Source organism: Dysidea avara, chromosome 5 (genome assembly GCF_963678975.1).
Source record: "Dysidea avara chromosome 5, odDysAvar1.4, whole genome shotgun sequence".
Classification (NCBI taxonomy): domain Eukaryota; kingdom Metazoa; phylum Porifera; class Demospongiae; order Dictyoceratida; family Dysideidae; genus Dysidea; species Dysidea avara.
The window spans coordinates 29,087,052-29,109,385 of record NC_089276.1 but is presented as its reverse complement, the minus strand read 5'-3'; the positions used below and the strand labels follow the sequence as shown (position 1 = coordinate 29,109,385).

General features: G+C 37.8%; 1 protein-coding gene across 1 annotated transcript in view; it reads right to left on the bottom strand.

Annotated features, from left to right (window-relative positions):
• Positions 1-345: 345 nt before the first annotated feature.
• LOC136255168 (uncharacterized) overlaps positions 346-22,334 on the bottom strand; it is a 132,115-nt gene continuing 110,126 nt past the window's right edge. The window contains exons 14-16 of the mRNA XM_066047887.1: positions 22,124-22,279; positions 21,238-22,071; positions 346-1,744 (exon numbers count right to left, since the gene is read on the bottom strand). Coding sequence (XP_065903959.1) covers positions 791-1,744; positions 21,238-22,071; positions 22,124-22,279 — 1,944 coding nt within the window. The 3' untranslated portion in view covers positions 346-790. The remainder of the gene's footprint in view (positions 1,745-21,237; positions 22,072-22,123; positions 22,280-22,334) is intronic.

Genomic DNA, 22,334 nt, shown 5'->3' with positions numbered 1-22,334 from the left:
GGTTACTACAACACTACATACACATGTGCTGTATGGTTTGTACTTCATGATAAGACGAATGGTAGTCGTACAATAGAGATTATGTCAAGGAAGAGAATTGCACATGATCCTAAGATAAGAGATAGTGCCAAGTAGACAGGTCCACCTGCATATTTTACATTCAATGTAGCAATAGCTACAATCAATTACCCAAATATGTGCTGAAATGAAAAGAAAACTGAGTCCACCAGTCCAGTCCACTAGTCCAGTCCACTAGTCCAGTCCAGTGATTGTATACAACCATCACAAATGTCTAATAATCAACAAATACAGTAATTATTGTAAATATCAGAATAATCAATAGTGCTGTACACTGGTGTCCAATTAACCGGTTATTAACTGGTGTTGTCTAGGTCAGCCAATAACCAGTGAAGAAACCTTTAAACTGGTTATTGCCCACCCACTTGGTAAACCATAAATTACCCCTGCTGACAAGTGTTAACATCATAACATAACCTCGAAGAATGTGTAAATATGTGATTGTAATAACTGTTATTGCTAGACAGGATGTTGATGGTCACTTTGGTACCACCCTAAACCTTCCAGCAGGCTTGTTGACTCGCATTATGTCTGCCAATATACAAACAAACCAATTAACCGGTTATTGCCAATTATTGGTAGGCAATTAACCGGTGACAAAAATTTTGTAGGTGTACAGCACTAATAATCAACAAATATGGCAATTATTATAGATATCAAAAATACAGTAATTATTGTAAATATCAAATAATCAACAAACAGTAAATATTTATTATACTCTATCCAACTGTCCAATCATTACACTGGTGAGGGCAGTAGAATTAGCAGTCTCTACATTCCCACCTTTGGTACACCCTCCAGCAATGACGATGTTGTTATTTAGTGTAACTACTGTTGTTTGGGCACATCTGATGGGGAGGGATCCTACTGTCTTCCAACTGTTACTAGTATCATCATATAACATGATGTTGTCTTGTGCCTTGTATTGTCGATCCTGTCCCCCTACAATAACAGGAGGTGTGGTGTGGGGGACAATGGTAGTGTACCAATATGGTGTAGGGCATAGTTCACTCCATTTGTTGTTATCATCATGAGATTGTACTATACTATCTATAGTAGTAATGTATGTTGTATTGTAATGACTGTTATCTGCACCAGTATATCCTGTGATGATTATGGAGTTGTTGCAGGTTGTAGCACTAATGGACCACATTGGTTGGGGGAGACATGTTTTAGATTTGGTCCATTGATTAGTGTTAGTATTAAAATATTCAACACTGTCTTGTGCTACACCATCTTCACCTTTACCACCAGCTACAATAGTATACTGGTGGTATGGTACTACTAAAGGACTGATCCTTGCACATTTCATATCACCATATAAGGTAGTCCATTTATCTTCTTCTAGTGTTAGTACTTTATTAGTTGGCCTGCCAGTATTATAGTCCAACCCACCAATCACTGATAACACATCATTGATGTTGACAACAACTCCATAACATTGTGGGAGAGCAGCTGGTAGTTTAGTCCACTTGTTCTCCCTCAGGTTGTAGGCAAACACATAATAACTATCATTATGATCTGGACAGTCTCCTCCACCAATATAGAGTATGTCATTGATGACAGTACCATGTGCCCCCCTCATTGGTACTGGAAGGTCCTGACATTTGATCCACTTCATCTTGTATTTTTCACTTTTTAGGGAAAGTCCCAACTCTTGAGACTCCTACAGAAATGGATTATTCACAATAAAGTCTACAATGATGTGAGTTTGTATATTATATTACTTTATTTGTGGTTGTCATGGTTACACAATCTACATTTAATGTTTGTGGTAAATAACATCACTTTCACACCTCAGATCAAAGGTGTGCACTATATCACATATTACACTGGTTCTGGAATGTTAACATGATTTACAGTGTTTATATCATGTCATGTCATTCCAGATTTCTCTCCTATCTCTCTACTGTAATATAATCGCACTTATCAGGATTGATTGTGGGATTGAGTTCTTGTGAAATATTGAAAGGAAGTTCTTTGACCTGATTTTTAAAGATAAAAAGTTAACAGGTTAGTTTTGTATTACTGTTTTAAACTAGACACCTGGCTTGACATAATGTCTGCTTAATATGTAGACCAAGACATTGGCAATGAAAGGTATTCATATGCAAATGTGTGACTGTCTCAGTGAAAACCCGTCTAGTTCGCACAAGCATACATTTTGAGAAAAATGAATTTTAAAAAAATGGGTGAAGTTACCTGTGTTACATAGAAAATTTACACAAGGTTTAATTGAGCCATTACTCAGGAAAGGAAGACTCAAATCGATTACATCTATACACCATCTTATTTTCCTACTCATGAGGAGTTCGAAAATCTTAGTTTCATTTCTGTAGCCCCAATGGTTTGTGTGTCACATGCATTTGTTTATGATGCAGTAGACCTAAACAAAATCATCACCGGTTCTTCAACAAAACCGCCTTCATATGCATATGTGTAAGTGATTTCAGGGCTAAAACTATACCTTGGCTAATCTGCCAATCCATGGTGAACATTGTAAGCCAAATTCCAACTTTGTAGACTAATCCAAATGGAAGTTATGGCTGCTAATGTAAGCACCTGTAGTTTATTTTTAGTATAGTCACTGTACAAATTGATTTCTTTGTTCTTACTGTCTAGCACTGTAATTCCAAAACTGCTCACTGTAATCGACTGAAACTTTGGTGAACCATTCCTTGACAATGCAGATAATGCTGAGGAAAATATTCTGAGGTTGTGCAAACTAGACGGGTTTTTGTTGAGATAGCCACGTATAATCTACATTGTAGAGTGAGTATTTAAAACACACCCAGTGTATGCAAACCTCATTTCAATTATTTGCTTATTGCATAAACCCACAATTGAGCTTTCTTTTGCTTGTTTCATTACCCATACATTCAAAACCATTGTATAGTAACCACATTGTCATTGTTTGTATCATTTCAGTATCCACCATCATAATTCTCATGATCAAAAACAAACACACGTCAGCAGTTTCCCACACTAATGCAACAAGTGAATGTGTTACAATATAATACTCTCAATAGCACCTTGACATATTATTTTGAAATACATCAAACGATTAGCCAATAGAATGTCAAGGTCCCTTGACAAAAACCTGTAAAATTAATTTGATTGGTTAAAATAGTGTGATGTGTTTCTATTAGAAGTAAATGTCCAACTTGATTACCATAGTGATAGATGCCTTATGGCATAGCAACAATATAGTTGCTAAGTAACCATTGCTAAGGTAAATGTGTCATTTTGATACCATAGTGATGGTTGCTAAGTACGATTGGTCTTTTGCAATGGGATTTTTTTGAATTTCTGTTACCTAGTAACAGTTGCTATGGTTGTCGGATTAATTTGCAATATAGTGGATGACTGTGGTATTTGGGATTAATAGTTATCGTATTGTAAACAGGAAGGAAATAGTGCTCGGCCTCACCTCACAATATTTTACTCCTTCCTGTGTACAATGCTCACACTATTAATCCCCAATACCACAGCCATCCATCCTATTACATATACATATAGGTTATTCACTCATCTGGTACAACATTATAGTAGTTGTACCATGGGCCTGAGTGATTTGTCTGATATATAAATACACTCACCCTTGGGCCTGCAGCCTTCAGGTTGTGCGCTTGAATTATAACCACTCATGCTCATGGTATAACTATTGAGTATAAAATATTTTGTGGTGAATAATTGCAATAAGTAAATTCATCTCATTACAATTATGATAGCTACTAGGATCTGCTGATTAGATGTAGTTTACCACATTGTCTTATCATGTTGTGTGTTGCTGTCTGTCTCGTCTGTGGTTAAATTTGTTATTGTTAACTTCAGACAAGACTTGTTCCACAGTTTAGTAGACTACTAGAGTGTGTAAAAGTTAATAACTAGACAGATGCAAACAGCATCGTGGGGCGAGCCTGAACATATTTAATGGGAGCATGCATAGCAGCAATAGTGGTCATATACAAATCTGATAACACAACGTAAAGCATAAGCAAGCAAACAAAACTATTATAGATAAATCAATGTTATTGTTGTATGACTGATTCATTATTTTACATACTAATTCTGCCTTCTCTGCTGCAAGATTGTGTCCCTTTGCCGAGCATATCTTGTTCTGGAGTATTCTCTGTTTCTCCTTCGTCTTTCTTCAGCTTCTTCTGGTGTTTCTCGGTCCCTTCTCAATCTGTACAGCTGTCTCCTTCTTCTAAGCCGTTTTTCTGCATTCATTTAGCCAACCTTAGGTGATTTTCATATTCACGCGCTGATACACGTGTTTCATACGCTGTAATCAACGTCGTATATTTCTCCGTGACATGGTCGATGAGATGAACATATATGGAAGTGCTGTAATCTACGTCGTATATTTCTCCGTGACATGGTCGATGAGACGAACATATATGGAAGTGCTGTAATCTACGTTGTATATTTCTCCGTGACATGGTCGATGAGACGAACATATATGGAAGTGCTGTAATCTACGTCGTATATTTCTCCGTGACATGGTCGATGAGACGAACATATATGGAAGTGCTGTAATCTACGTCGTATATTTCTCCGTGACATGGTCGATGAGACGAACATATATGGAAGTGCTGTAATCTACATCGTATACTTCTCCGTGGCATGGTCGATGAGACGAACATATATGGAAGTGCTGTGATTTACGCCGTTTATTTCACGGTAAGTCCGTTTATTTCAGGGTCTCTTTCCGATTTCTTCTGTAGTTTTTTGGGCATGGTCGCTGAGACGAAAGTTACGTGGGCGACTCGCTAGTGTGGGGCTCGCTCAGGCTCGCCCCAAATATTATTATGGTTTACACTTTGGTAGTTGTGTAATATGTATACTATTGTATATGCTAGTCAATGTGACTGCTGTATTAGAGTAGTTTGTGTATGCTAGGCAATGTGGCTGCTCTATTATAGTAGTTTGTGTACGCTAGTCAATGTGACTGCTTTATTAGAGTAGTTTGTGTGCCTTAGTCAATGTGACTGCTGTATTAAAGTAGTTTGTGTATGCTAGTCAATGTGACTGCTTTATTAGAGTAGTTTGTGTATGCTAGTCAATGTGACTGCTGTATTAGAGTAGTTTGTGTACAGTAATCAATGTGACTGTTTTATTAGAGTAGTTTGTGCACTCTAGTCAATGTGACTGCTTTATTAGAGTAGTTTGTGTGCCTTAGTCAATGTGACTGCTGTATTAAAGTAGTTTGTGTATGCTAGTCAATGTGACTGCTTTATTAGAGTAGTTTGTGTATGCTAGTCAATGTGACTGCTGTATTAGAGTAGTTTGTGTATGCTAGTCAATGTGACTGCTTTATTAGAGTAGTTTGTGTACTCTAGTCAATGTGACTGCTTTATTAGAGTAGTTTGTGTGCCTTAGTCAATGTGACTGCTGTATTAGAGTAGTTTGTGTGCCTCAGTCAATGTGACTGCTGTATTAGAGTAGTTTGTGTACAGTAATCAATGCGACTGCTTTATTTGAGTAGTTTGCGTACGCTAGTCAATGTGACTACTTTATTAGAGTAGTTTGTGTATGCTATTTAATGTGACTGCTTTATGTGACTAGTTTATTGAGTGATTTCAATCAAATGTTATAATTTGTAACTAGTAGTTACTGCATTACATCGGTAGGTTGTATAGTGTAGCATGTAGCACTCCAATCTAAGTACTAGTAACTTCAACTAGCCCATACTCTAGTATTAAGTGTGTCAGTGATAATTGAACTTCAACATACTAAGAGTTGTACTGATTAGGGGTGGGACGAAGCTTCGAATGTTTTGTGGGTTCAAAGGTTAAGTAAACTTCGAATTATAAAAGTATCTTTTGAAGCTTCGTAATGCACTCATAGTCTATAAAAGAATTACAAATAAATGTTGTTATCTTTATTGCAGCTGCTTATTCCTTTTGCGTGATCAATATTCGTCTCTTCGTGATCGATTTTCGTGTGCCATGCCCACTTTTAAACCATCGCAGTTCAGCTTGCTACCATAGTTGCAGCCTTAAAAGCACCTTATAAGGTGATAGATAATACATGGAAAACGTACTTTTAGCCATTAGTTGGTGTTTACCTGTATATGATTGCAGTATAGTGGGCACGCCCATTTGCAATCGATCGATCGTGTCATTCAGTACTGCTGCTATGCACTTTGCGAATGCTTCCAAACTTATTAAATAGGTTTAGAAAGATAAACTTAAGAAGGATGTGCATAGATACAAGAAAACTTGTTAAAGCTATCTAAAAGTGACAAACACCATCTTACTCACTGTTATATTTTGGTTTAAATAGTTTATACTTCGTCACATCCATCCAACCCAGAGCTTCCCACTATACTTCGAAAGAACAAAAGAACTAACCCTCTGTATTCCTTTTCGCATAAGAATATACTAAAGACCACAGCTCAGCCATACTCTGTGCTATTGACTTTCTTTTGATGTCATTTTGTTCCTCACATGATGGCAATTCAGTTAATATATAGATATCACGTTATTGATAAAATGTCAGACCAGCACAATGACAATATGAAGGCGAAAGGGTCAGTGTCATAGCGAGTGAGTTCCTTGTTGTATGTTGACAGTTTATACACAGTTAGGTAGCTTACTATTTGATATTTAATAAAAGCTGTTTTTGCAAGGATTGGATGAACGCTTCATGGTATTGCGCATTTCCAATTGGTTTTTTTTTTTTGTATTATGTGAGTTTAATGTTAAATCATCCAAATTGGCTGTTGATCCAATATTAGATTGGTAGATCAGTATTAGGGCTGGGATGAATATTGAAATTTACCTTAAATATTCACTAATAAAATGTTCGAACATTCGAAGCTTCAGTGTTAACTTTCAAATTACAGTTTTTGTGCTATAAAACTTTGTTTTATAAGGCATGTTTGTGATCCAGTTTACTGGATTATGCATTTTCAGTGCTTGTGTTTTATAAAACAGCTGCAGGTTTAAGGTTATGGGATACTGTAAACCCCACATGTACACTATCAATCATTTTTCATGATTAGGGGTTTGATTTTTCTTAATGCATTGTTATCAAATATTTATGCATTCTTAACTTCTCATTAATCGACATGGAATTCAAATGTTGTTATGGAAACATGAGTTGTCCCCATGCCAATTAGTGAAAACTATGAACCAAAAATCAGACCAATGAAGAACCATGAGAATTTACTAACAATTCTAAGGTTTGAAGAACATCACTTGTGAGGGACTGACAAGAGGATTTGTGAATAATGTGTATAGTTGCTGAAATATGACTACAATATGGCCTAAAGCAAGACACTGTGGTCACAAAATTAATTTTTAAGGTGGCTCAGAACAGTTTTCATAAGTGTTATGCAAGCAATCACATTAGCTATGAGGCTTAAATATAATCATTAGTGTAGTTGACCACCAGTTCCTGTCATTTGCAAATGAATATAATTATGTTGCATAAGCACACATCATCACAGCATTTAACAAGATCTCCATGCGCTATTATTACAAGCCTCTATACAAAATGAACTAGTTGCCAGTTTTTCAAGATACGACTGTTGAATTTTGGATGGGAAAGCAGTAGTAAATAAGCTGCAATTGTACGGAAGCCGATTTTTAATATTCGCTTCGACCTGGCAGTGGCGAATTTTAGCGCGTAAACTAAAGACCTGGTAGGAAAAGTAGCTCCGCACAATGATAGATAATCAGGTAAATAGTGTCTAACAGCAAATCCAGCCCCATAGCGCCAAGCGCGGAGGAAGAGTTCACTTTGAAGGGTTAAATTTGCAACTTGCGCTACACGCATCCCAGAGAGCTCCTGTTTGTTGTAAATGGTAGAGAACAAACTGCTTCATAGATTTCTGTTAGTTCAATGCACTTCGTGAAGATAGCTTGCTTGTTTTAGGCCCTGTAAATTTCATGGTGAAGCCATACGGAAACTGTTCCCAGCCACCTTAAATTGATATCACAAGCACTAGAAACATTATTTCTAACAAATGGCTCCGTCAGGACCTAGACAAGAAGCCAGACTAGTAGTCTGTTTATACAAAATGTTAACTAGTTTGACAGTCCTGATTTTTGGTTCAGGAAAATATCGCCATTAGTCAGCAAAACTACGCATGTGCTTACAGGTGCGCCAGTTGCTAAGTGTGTTGTTTCTATGTTATCTTGTACTGTTACGTGTGTTTTCTTGTACCTGTCCAATCAGCGTGCTATGATTCTCCCAACAATTTAAGCCTGTTACCAGCTGATACACAACACAACAACACCAAGCCCGCCTTAATTACATAATAAAATTTTTGTTTGACAGTCGCTCAGTATCTCGTAACCTTAAGGGTTTAACAAAATTGGTAATATTGATTTTTGTATATAAATACTGATTTGATTCCAGTCTTTCTGATAAGCATGAATAACGTTATGTCTTAAAGCAAACTGCATTTATTTTATCATTTCTCTTCTTCGTTTAGGTGGAAATACTGTGTTTTCTGTTGGTCACAGTATGGGAAGCCATAGAACTAGGTACATTAGGAAGAAAAAGTTGGTGATAAAAACTTTGGCAAATTTGGCAATCAGCAGCAATTCACGAAAGTTGTTTTCGTCAATTTTCAGGCTTATCATGTGCTAAAAGATGTTAGAATGCACAAGTCGAGTGAAGAATGGCTATTTCAGTCTTGAAGTACTTCAAACATACCAACGCCAGTAGTGATACTGTGTCACCCTCAAGTAGTGCTGCCTTACCTGATCCTGAAGGGCTTTTAAGCTCAACCATTCCATCTGGAGTAATTGCTAGTGCCAACTAGAAAGTAGCTGAAGGAACAGCTAGAAAGCTGCAAAGCATGTGCTTACAGATGGGCAAAGGCTGATGGTAGCACGTCAAGCCGCGGAATATGGAACCACAACTGTGATCAGGTATTTTGCAGAGAGATATCCACAGCTTCCACCCCTGAATAAAACAACTGTTTGTTGACTAAAGGATAAATATCAAGAAGAGATATGTGTTGAGGGTGATATCCCAAGTGCAAAAAAATTAAAAATTTTTGAAATGAAAAAAAAAATAGGCGTCCTCTGAAAATAGGCATGGACTTAGTGAGAGAACACATTGCATACTGAGGTCCACTAGTACCAGTATCAATACATCAGTGGTTATAGTTTCTGCTGAAGGCATTTTGAGGTATGAACATGCTGATCTACTGTCAAGGGTGGGTCTCAATAAAGGCTGGACACAATATTTGCTACAAAACATGGGTTATGTTAAACGCAAAGCAACAATCAAGGTAAAAGTCACTGTTGAGAACTTTGCTGAGCTGAAGGAAGATTACTTGCTAGAGATCAAGCAAGTAATAGCTATGGATGAAATTCTAGCAGAGTTGATTATCAACCTGGTTTAAGTATTGTTCCAGCATCTGACTGGACTATGGAGGCCAAAGGAGCTAAGAGGGTAGAGGCAGTGAGAGTAAATGATAAGAGACAGCTTACTGCTGTGTAAGCTGGATCACTTGCTGGAGATTTCTTGCCACTATATCAGGGTAAAACCCCATGCTGCCTACCCATGTATCCAGAGATTATAATCAATGGTTTTAAAGAGACTGGAATTGTCTCCTGCATATAGCTAGAGGTTGTTTGACATTATTGCTAAAAGATTATGATGTAAATTTAATGAATACAATTAAAGATTGATTGCATGTAAGAATGCTTGATTGCCTCAGTTAATGATCAGTACTAGTAAATGACAATACAGAAATTAAGTTATTTGCAATGGGAAGGGCATCATTACTTCCTTAGTGAAACAATCTGCTAAATGGCTTCTCATTCTCTCCTGGTGAAATTTCAGTTTGCTAGGATTTGAATTGAAAACCAAAGCCACCGCAAAAGCAAGAGAAAATAAGCCACAATCTTTACTGCCAACTTGCTTGTGACACCTACACATAGTGATGGTGAGCTTTTCTGACCCAGACTGATCAAGATTGTTGATGATCGCAATAGACGGTTTATCACACAGTGGGTGAATGTGGAATCAAACACTCTTACTTCCCCAGCTTTGCAGTTCAGAGTAACAATTGTTATCTAATGGAATCTTGACGAGCAATAAACAACTTGGACACTGTTCTCAATTTCTTGCATCTTCCCTTGATATAAAGTTGTATGCAGTCCATTAACCTTGGGATGCTTTGCTTTTAGCAATCATTGGGCATAATTGATTTTGACGTTAGTAAGTTCTTCTCTCATGATGATTAAGTTCTTCTCTCATGAAGATTAAGTTCTTCTCTCATGATGATTAAGTTCTTCTCTCATGATGATTAAGTTCTTCTCTCATGACGATTAAGTTCTTCTCTCATGACGATTAAGTTCTTCTCTCATGATGATTAAGTTCTTCTCCCATGATGATTAAGTTCTTCTCACATGATGATTAAGTTCTTCTCTCATGACGATTAAGTTCTTCTCTCATGATGATTAAGTTCTTCTCAAGTTCTTCTCTCATGATGATTAAGTTCTTCTCTCATGATGATTAAGTTCTTCTCTCATGATGATTAAGTTCTTCTCTCATGATGATTAAGTTCTTCTCTCATGATGATTAAGTTCTTCTCACATGATGATTAAGTTCTTCTCACATGATGATTAAGTTCTTCTCACATGATGATTAAGTTCTTCTCCCATGATGATTAAGTTCTTCTCCCATGATGATTAAGTTCTTCTCCCATGATGATTAAGTTCTTCTCCCATGATGATTAAGTTCTTCTCCCATGATGATTAAGTTCTTCTCCCATGATGATTAAGTTCTTCTCTCATGATGATTTTTTTAGCATCAAAATGCTTTCACTTTTTGGCAGGTGATGGTGAATCAGTACTGCAACTTTCTGAATGGACTGTGAGATCAACAGTCACTACCACCACATCATCATATTTCTCCACTCCTGCATTGTTACTGGCGGTCAGGCTAGCATCATCGTCAACTTTTCTTAGAGTAGCAGAGTCAGCAGAGGCAAGATCAGAGGTCTGTGAACTATCCTGATTGACTACACTTACAGTGACCTCTCCTTCAATGTTCAATGCTGACTCCAACTGGTTTTTAGCCTTGGAAGTGTTCTTTTTACTTGCAATAAACTTCAAAACACAGGGTATTTCCAATCCACTTTGTGGCAAATCTGACAAATATCAGCGAGGTCCATTTGCATGGCAAAGAATAGTACCACCACACCTCATAAATATAAAACATATTGCTGAAATTTTCCTTGGAACTATCTTTACCTCTCCATCAATGGTTTTCTTGATGGCCACTGCGTGAGTATCGTGTACATTACCAGGATTTCACTTGCAGACCAAATGATCTTCCATACTAGGGCTCTCCCAAATGCACATATACTCATGATAGCCACGTATCATGGAGTCCACACGGAGAATAAAATTGTTGGCATCTTCTTTGCGTGCTATGGAAAAGCACAAGATAACGAAACTACATTAGCTAATTAAATTGCCGGTCAGCCTTCAGGCTTGTTGTCTTGGATTCACACATGCCCCCAAAAGTAATTGAAGTGCTATGAATTTGCCAAAATTCTGATTGCCACATTCGCCAAAGTTTTTAGTCGCCAAATTTTTCTTCCATACGGTATAAGTTTGTTTTGTTCATTGAAAAACTTGCCCAACCTTCTAGAAAATAAAAAATAACACTGCACTAAATAAAGTGAAGTGAAACACTTTGATGTGGGTGCCCTATTATATCTATGTTGTGTAGTTGAGGTCACACCATAATTGGGACTAACTCCAGCAGCAATATTTTTAGCTTACAATTGCCATATATATAAGCTTACAGTAAAATCCTATGAGCTTTCTGTAGCAGGTCGGTCATCTCACACAAGATGATGTAGTTGATGTCAGATCAGTACAATGTCAGTAGATTGGTAATCAATATGTTAGATCAGATTGCAATCAAAATAGTTCAGAAATGTCGAATTGGTACATGTTATAGTCTATTGTGCAGACCCACAGATGGAGTGGTTACAAATCAGATACAAACTGAATGGATATGTTGTGGAATGGGGTGTGTGCAGATCAAAGGTGTCCATTTGTAACACAGAATAAGCAATAAAGCCAGGCTATCGCTGAGTATTATGCTCGAAGGAATGATTTTACTACTGTCTTGATGGCTAGTTACACTGTAATTCTTTGGTAGATAGTTTATTCTTTGGTAGCTCATTTCACTAAAACTATGATCCACTCAATCAGTCAAGTGGCCAATTAGTCCACCCATTGTACTGCTTCACCACTGAGTGGTTCAGTGATATAATAGTCTTTGGTATCTTAATTTGTTGGAGAACGAGAGCATTGAATATAGACACTAATTCAGCCCAGTGGTTGTACTGCTTCCCATTCATTCGGACGAGTAAGTACAAAACTGAAGCTGTGGATGTTCATTTCAGAGTGATTCATTAGCTTGACTAATTGACAAATTCAAAGCCTGGTATTGTGACTTCCTGTGGTGGTGTGATATATGGTATTGTGACTTCCTGTGGTGGTGATATATGGTATTGTGACTTCCTGATATATATGGTATTGTGACTTCCTGTGGTGGTGTGATATAATATTATGGTATTGTGACTTCCTGTGGTGGTGTGTTATATGGTATTGTGACTTCCTGAAGTGGTGTGATATATGGTTTCTTCTGATGCCTTTAAATTCATTAGTAGCTGTCATCGTTTGGCAAAATGAGCCCATTTTTAAGATAATCAGTTTACAACTGATTTGCATCACTGATGGCAGCCTTTGTTCTGCCTACACACCATGCTACATCTCTAATTTAAATACCCTTTTAAAGTCTACAGTTACAACCTAACTGTGGAATGATGGTTAGTGTGCCACATTTTGAAATCAGTGGTGGTAAGCTTGATATTGGTGTTGCCTAGATTTTCCAAAGGGAGGTTAAAGGGGCAATGCGTTGTGAATTTGTTTTGTTACAAAGCCATTTAAGATTGCAGAAACACATGATTATTTTGTGTACAATAAAATCATGTGTGTTTCAGTGGATGAGAGAACAATCTTAAAAACTATCCACAGATTTTATTCTATCACTGTAAAAGGAATAAACAAGCAACTGGGGAGTAATGGACACTGTACTACAACTTGTGTTCATGTATCACAACCAGGCAGGTTGTAACAGCAATGTTATTGGGGTGAGCCTGAGCAAACCCCACACTGGCAGTACACAGTGGAACATATGAGCATCACATTCCCGAGCATTTATGCAATGAACATGGAAAGTCCCACAGTATTAGTAGTTGATTCGACCATCGTATGTATGAACATCACATTCACGAGTGTTTACACAATGAACATGGAAAATCCCACACTGTTAGTAGTGGGTCTTCCGTGTTGAAAAATGATAAAAAATTTATGTGTGCAATTAATTGGTCTCCGGCTTTTGCTAGCTGCCCACAGAACAGTGGTATAACAATTACACCTGTTTGTGATGATGACTTAAATGTACATGTAATTCTATATAACACCCAGTACCACACCCATCTTTTAATTTCACATTGTGCGAAGGAGAAGATTTGCAAATGGCTGTGAGCTAGGCTGAGTGATTGCAGAAGAGCCAGAGGCAACTTTGCACGTAAACAACAAGATTACAAGTATGTTTAAATTTTTTAAATACTTCTGTTCATTCTTTATCTGGCTCGCTTGCTGAATTATTTCCATATCCAATGTTCAGTGCCAATAATATATTGTTGCATACTGTTCTACAGTATAAAGTGCATCTCCTATATGCTGTGTTACACATCATTATGCCATTGCCACACCATTGATGTACTGGCACTCAGATACCAGTAATTTGCATTGGTCCTGGCAGGCCATTGTGTGAAGAATGCCAGCATAGTTTTCAGCTGATAAGTTTGTGTGATAATGCGTAGCTCTCAACCTGAAGTCTTTCAGTGCCAGGAGTGAGATCACTTTGAGACAGAAATATGAACACTGCCGTAATTACATCCCATATAACCTGATAGAGATAACAAACACAACATGCACAAAATGTGCCCTTAGACTGATAGCTGCTGTGCGGTTGTACTTGCTGCTGTTTATTTACCTACATACTGTAAACTATATTATTGTGTCTATACATAGTTACAGTCTGCAATGCTACCACACAAAAGAATTGTACTTTTCTTGGTGACATATCCATTATTTTCTAGTAGTGGATTTTTATCCTATTGAAGGTACAGTCATCTTTCACAGTGATCAGCTGCATGCAGCCATTTGTTCTCCAAAATTTTATTTCATCTTGCAGTGTATCCATGGCATCACGTTATCATTTTAGGACATGTGGCCGAGCTCATATTAAAAATAACTCTCAGATAGCAGTTTCCAATGACAGACAGCATGCTTCTTTTATCCGCTCTTGGCAACTTCAGCAGCCATGTCTTAATCCAGTGTCCTGATTCATCCTCATTAAACAATATAATTTTAACATGAGGAGAATCATGTGATACAAATTCTGTAGAGATACTAAATTTTTTATGGATTTTTAAGCTTCATTGCTTGCAGTCATGAGATTCAATGCAGGAGGGGCGGTGACAATGTATGATGTGGCCTTCAATGGTCAGGTAACCAAGACAACATAATAGTAGCAGGCCCTCACGATTGCAATTACATATATCACTTATATTTACTATATGTGCTGCTGTGTATGTGCATCTTTCCCACCCACACACACACTGTGCTGGTCATGCACTGTTTGTACATGCTCCATTTGTAGATGGTGGTTGTACTTGGTTGTATGTGCCCTGGGCGTAGTTGTACAACCAAGTACTAAGAATAATACGAAATGCGGTTAAAATTATGTCATAAATAATTAATAAATAAATAAATAATAATTAATGTTTGAGAAAACTACGAGGCCTAGAGACAAACTAACTGGGGATAGATTCACCTATGAACAAAGGCACAACCATATAATCATTGCACCTGTTCATACTGATGACTTTAACATACGTGTAATTCTATATAATTCCCAGTACCACACCCATGCTTTAATTTCTGAATTCGTGAAGGAGAAGATTGGCAAACATCTGCGAGTGATTGCAGGAGAGCCAGAGGCCACTTTACACGTAAACAACAAGAAGATTACAAGTGTGTTTTAATGTTTGTAATTGTATTTTGAGCGCTCCAGGCATTGGTTGTTCTCAGATACCAGCTGATGTGCTCGTGAACAACGAGGTGAAGAGTATGTTTCAATGTTTTACTTTTATTGTACATCTTCATTCTTCACCTGGCTTACTAGCTGGGATTTTTTCCACCTTTAGTGTTGCCAATAATGTGCAATCAACAAGAAGATGCACTGCTGCGTATACAACAATGTGTAACTATCTCCTGTATGTTGTGTATGCATAATATTATAGACTGTGATCACTATGCCAACTAGTGCCAATGCCAGACCAATGATTCAATATTTTGTACATTTTTACTGTGCTTTGTACTTCACCTGGCTTGCTAGCTGGAATTATTTTCTGTGGTTGCCAATGGTCTGTGATCTATAAGATGAATTTTTGCATATACAATAATCTGTACCTATGTACTGTATGTTGTGTAATGTGTATGCGTAATATTATAGACTGTGATCACTGTGCCAATGCAACACTGCTGGCACATATCAGTGGCCTCTAGTTACAACAAAGTTTATTGTGATCGTTCATAACCGGTGTCTCCTTGTTTTACAAGTGTTTCCAAGTGGCACAGTGAGTCCCAAATTGCTGCAGGACAGCTTTATCCTTCACCTGGCTTGCTAATAAAATGATTTTCAACCATCAGTGTTGCCAATAATACATTGCTGCATACACTACAGCTTTAATGCGTATCTCCAGTATGTCATCTATGACTCAGAATGTTGTGTATGCACATAGTATGTACACATCAGCCACACCACTGATGTACTGGTACTTGCCTTTAGTCTGTGCCATATTGGAATCATATTGTGCTGGCCTTCACCACCTTGTCGTGCACAGTGGCCGGCCTACTTTATTCCACAGACTGGACTGGACTGGACTGGACTGGACTGGTGGACTGAGCTGGAAACAGCTTTAAACAATAATCCAGGCATTATCCATCTCTTGCAACACTGGAGACACTACTATCGAGCTATAACTGCTGGCACTGCTCTTCCTTACAAGTCAGATGACACTAGCGCATGCACTAATCAATTAGAATACACTTATGATACACGTGTACTCACAGTGATAAAGCGTGACAGAGGCTATTGTTGTAGCGTTCATGTTTTCCTTTGTTGTTTCAGTACTTAACACTAGCGTTAGGGTTGTAGTGATGAGCCAGATTATTTGCATAGCCCCAGCACCTCGCCCCGTGGTGCCACCTCGCTACCTGCTAAGAATAATTACTAGCTCATCTCTACAGCTGTAACACTAGTGCTAAAACAACAAAGGAAAACATCTACGCTACAAGAATAGCCTTTATCACGCTGTATCACTGCTAATACGGCATGTATCATAAGTGTATTCTAATTAATTAGTGCATGCGTTAGTGTCTTGATTTGTAAGGAAGAGCCAGCAGCAGCAGTTGTAGCTCGATAGTGGTGTCTTCAATGTTGCAAGAGATGGATAATTCCTAGATTATTGTTTAAAAGCTGTTTCCAGCTCAGTCCACAAGTCCAGTCCAGTCCAGTCCAGTCCAGTCCAGTCCAGTCCGTGGAATAAAGTAGGCCATAGTGGCCTTACTTTTTGATTGAGTGTCCTTTATATAAACACATCACTTAATGCCACTATAGTTTGCTTGTTTTTTTGTGTAAGCTACATTTTAGTATTGTGATTTTCTGATGTCAGTTAAACTCTTTACTGTGTATGCACACTATCATTTCTGCCAGCACACCCACTGCTCTGAGTGCTGGCTATGGCATTGTTTATACATGCCCTATGGGTAGGTTGTCACGTTGGTATAGGTACTTGGTTGTATGTGACCCGGTCCTAGAAAAATAATAATAAAAATAAATTTAAAAAACACTATTAGTAGTTGATTCGACCATCGTATGACTGACTGCTTGAAGTACCTCACCTTAAGCTTTAAGCAGCCCTTTGGCGACATCATAAGTGTATCAAAAGTGCCACCAGATTAATCTTACAGCACCTATTACTCAAAATTATCATGCGAAGTCCTAGACAGATGCTAAAAGCATGCTGGGGCGAGCCTGAGTTGTGTAAAAACTGATGCGACATCAACTGTATTTACATGAATCGTATTTAATGTGTGTGTGTTTGTAGCTATACATACAGGAATGCGGCTACTCTAGAGGCAGCTGGAGGCAGGTGAAAGAAGTTCAAGGTGGGAGACTCAGTAGCTTGCCAGTATATAGCTACATAACCGTGTGTGAAGTGTAGTCAGTATGATTTTGGTAGTAACACAAGATAATTGGGGCGAGCCTGAGCGAGCCTCACACAGATCGGTAGTCATTTGACCATGGTACGAGCGTCGTGTTCCTGTAATGAAACACAGCTTAACTTCCGTATTTGGTTCGCACTATCAACCATCACATGATGAATATGTGCTGTAGATTACTGATACTCCAAATATGGTTGGTTCATGCTATCGACCATCACACGATGAATATACGCTGTAGATTACTGGTATGTCAACCAAACAGGCTCGTAAAACATTTGTTACAACAACAGCTTTCAGTTTCTTTATGGACGAACAATTCCCGTATGATTTTATGGTACTTGGCTTTGCAGTGTGAGGACACTAATTTTCCTTTCCCTGAAACCCCTGTTGTAATTGTGCTTGTAGTTTAGTTGTAGAGTAGTTTGCATTGTAGTTGTAGTTAATTTTGTGTGTGTTTTTTTCTTCATATTTGTTGACTTACAGATTACTGATGCTCCAAATATGGTTAATGCTATTGACCATCACACAATGAATATATGCTGTAGATTACTGATGCTTCAAATGCTAATCAACCATCCCCTGGATGAACGAGGACAGAGGGGAATGGAAGGTGCTACTGTTGAATGCTCATTTGAAAATCAAGATGACAGACATAGACGAAGGCATAGAGACCTATATAGACAAAACGTGATAAAGAAACTTTACAACAAAAACAAGCAAGAAGAGCCAGACAAAAAGAATACCACAAAGAGCTGAGATGACACTGGAATAGCACAATAGTTTATTGCTACAAAGAAGAGAAAGGTATCGCCAAAAAAGATGTAATGAGCCCTTGCCTGATAACAAGTCATTTGCTACCAACCATCAATTTCCCCTTTTTGGTATAATGAACTTCATGATGATAATCACACATTATACCTTCTCAAATATTTGCTCAGGTTTGCCCCTCAATACTTTTAGCATCTGTCTAGATATATGAAACTCTAAGCTAGCTCATCTGGCTTACAAACCTCGTACAAGGACAGATATAATAAAGACTGCCACATTAATGACACACGTGATCCATAACAGTGATGCGATTTGTTTCTGATTACATCATAAACTTGAACGGTTTCATGTATACACAATTCACGACGCATTGCCCCTAAACTGCCTAGTTGTATGAAGGTGAGTTTTAGAGGCAAGCTAGGGTTGGAAGGCTTGAAACAGGTCAACCCTTCAACTCACCAAAACTTACCTCCATACAGACAGTGAAAGACATTATTATGCTAATAGGCAAACCTCAAGTTACATTTGACAGCTTTGGTGTCTTCTTCACATAGCTATCTAATAAATGTCAAATTTAAAAGGTAAAAATTAGGGAGGTGCTATATAGAGTGGCATATCATAGTGGTAAAACTGTAGCCTAATGTAGAGGATCCTGGGTTGGATCTTCTATAGTGTTGCACTTTTTGTTCAGGAGCCTTTTCTGTCTAATTTAATCTCATAACTACCATACAAATACTATAGCAACTGTACACAAGTATTTACCCACTGTAATAGATGCTTTATATTGTAAAATGTAGGCTTGTGCAATTATGTTGGCTTTTCAGATCCAGTAACATTTGTTGTCAAAGTAAAAATTATCTAGTCAATTATAAATATGACCATCTCAGTGAAAACCCACCTAGTTCGCCCAACTTCCGAATTTCTTTTTTATTTTCTCAGTATTATCTGCATTGTTCAAGGAACAGTTCATCAAAGTTTCAGTCGATTATGATGAGTAATTTTGCACTATAGACAGTAGGAAGAGCAAGGAAATCAATTTGTACTTTTTTTTTCCCCAGGTTAGATGGACTGCCCTTGCCACCACCCCCAGCACTAGCTGTTAAAGTGCTGGACAGCTGGAAATACCAGCAATCAAACAAGGCCGCCAGACTCCAAGTGACCCTCGGAGTAGGCCAGATCAATATTAGTGGTTGATGGACGGCCAACTGAAGAGCAATGACCCCTCAAACATATCACTGCAGATCTTAACAATGAAAAGCAAAGCCTACATTGCAGCCAGAACAAATATTTGCTGTAATTATTGCTACGCTTCTCAGCCAACATTGAAGCAAGCTTCCTGAAAACCGTTGTAGCAGTGGGCCCCATGCCACCAGTAGCTGCAAACATCAATGGTGAAAAGCAAGCTCTCTCAACCTCTCTAACATGCTCATCATATGCCTGTCTTTTTTCACGTTCATGAAGCTGGTAACACCTGGACAATTGGGAGCGAAAATAAGAGCACGTAAAAGGGTTGAAAACCCTGACATCGAAAAATGCATGCTGCCTATTTCGACCCCAAAAATCCCTGGCAACAACATCAAGACGGGCACCATCTTCACTATTGGCTTTGTACAGTGACTATACTAAAAATAAACTACAAGCACTTATATTCGCAGCCATAACTTACGTTTGGATTAGTCTACAGAGTTGGGATTTGGCTTACAATGTTCACCATGGATGGATTGGCAGATCTACCAAGGTTTAGTTTTCGTCCAGCAGTTACTTGCGTATAGGCATATGAAGGCAGTATTATTGAAGAAATGGCAATGATTTTGTTTGCGTCTACCACATCATAAACAAATGCATGTGACACACAAACTATTGGGGCATGAGTAGGCGAATAAGATGGTGTATAGGTTTAATTGATTTGAGTCTTCCTTCTCTGAGTAATGGCTTGATTAAAACTTGTGTAAAATTTTCTTTGTAACACGCATAATTTCACCAATTTTTTGTTAAATTTTGTTTTTCTCAAAACCCATGCTTGTGTGAACTAGACAGGTTTTTGCTGAGACAGTCACTAATATTACAATTGGTTTATAAATATTATAAGCTGGATAAACAGCAGTGTGTAGATTTCAGCTAGTGATATGGTCACATAGTACATTTTAGAGTTACTGCCTAACAGTGTATTTTGTTATGCTTTATTTTCTGTCTCAAAATTGAACTGGACAGGGATACACTCCAGTGTGTTTGATTCTAGAGTTATGATGGATAATTCCTGTACGAATAGCAAAAAATATTCATGTAATAGTGCCATACAAATAGTTACTCTGCAAAAAAAATATCTGTACATTTTTATTTGTAAAGAAAATTCTAATGGTGAAAACTGGTATATTATTATTAGCCTACTCAAGAGGAATTTGGTAATCTTTGTTTCATTACAGTATTTGCTAACTTCACATCAAGTGATAGTGCTTGATTGATCACTGATGTGGAGGACAAATGTGATACAAGGAAAAACTTACCCAGCAATGGATTCCTCTATTCATGGCAAACGTGATGGTGCAAGTTTCTACTCTGTATCTCGTTATGTTCATAAATTACAACACGTTTTAGTAATTGCCTGTAATTTATTTACTATACTTGCTGTACAAATTGATCTTTCTGTTATTGTCATTTTGTAAGACTATAAGGCCTAAAGTTATTGGCATACAAGGCTGACATGTTAGCATAGCATACAATTACAAATATTAATAATAAAGAATTCAAAAATGCACAATTTTGTCAGGCTTTTGTGCATCCAGTCAAAAATTGATAACTAACTTAAATTTTGTAACACAATGGCTGCTCCCTTGTGGTATGTTTGTTAAATGATACCTGCTAAATATGAACAAGCATTACCACAGTGTGGTTTACACCTTTCATACTTTATCATGTTAATTCTTCCTAAATCCTGTCAATCTCATTTTGCTCAGAAATTTGACAGCTTTAAGCAAGCATTACAATGTCCATTTTAGTGGAGTAGTACACTACAGACCACATAACATGATCTCACCTTAACATGATGTAGAGTATCAGACAATACATTCTGGGGACTTTGTTTGGCAGTGTTGATCCGATCACACAATTGATCAATGGAAGGTCTGCCTGGTAGGATGTTTAGACACTGCATTATCACTGGTAGTAGAGGATTGGTAGTGATCTCATATAGTTGATGTTTGTGACGTTGAACTTCAGATAGTTCAGTATTTTCTGAATCAGTAGGAGTGGGTGTACTTTGTGTTGCTACTTGTATGAACAAAACTCCTAAGGAGTAAATGTCAGAAGGTCTGGAACAAATTGCAGTGTTCTTAATCAGTTCAGGTGACATATAATTTTTGTGTTGTAATGTTGTTTTCTCATTCAGTTCAGAATTTTGTGGGCAAATGTAATCACCAATCTTTGCTTTTCCATCTTGACTGATCAGAACATTACCAGCATGGAGGTTATTGTGTATCACTCCATTGGCATGTAAGTATTGTACTCCTTTAGCCATGTCAAGACACAGGTCAAGTTGTACATGAATCGGTAGCTTCCCTTTCATCTTAGCAGTAAAACTGTTGAGGTTATCTGGCAGTAATTGAGACAATAAGATAGGAGGACCATCAGGAGTTGGTTGTGTAATAGTGTAGTACTGTTCAATGTTAGGATGTTCATGTGAACCAAATATGGCATAGATGTTTTCAATATCTGCCACAAACTGGTTGATCTGGTCAACACTGGTATCAGGATATCCAGGGAGGAGGTTCTTGTGGATGATCTTACCAGCATAAGTTTTGTCACCATAACTGATCCTCCACGCCTCCCCATACCTACCACTTCCTAGTAACTCCTGCTGGACCAGCTGGTCCTGTAGTTTACATGTTAATACATTAAACAGTATCATATTAGTAGGAACACACCTGAGGTATTGTTTCTCTCCTTCTCTTATCTTTCTTCTCTCTAAACTGCTTCACTAACAGCTTGTTGTCTTCCTTGAGTTTTGTTAGTTCCTTATCCTTCATCATCAGTTGTGAATCCTTCTCAGATAATTGACTCATAGCAACTCTATTCTCTTCCTACAGTAAATTACAAAATTACGTAGTAGTTAAAGCTATCTGATATTTACTGTAA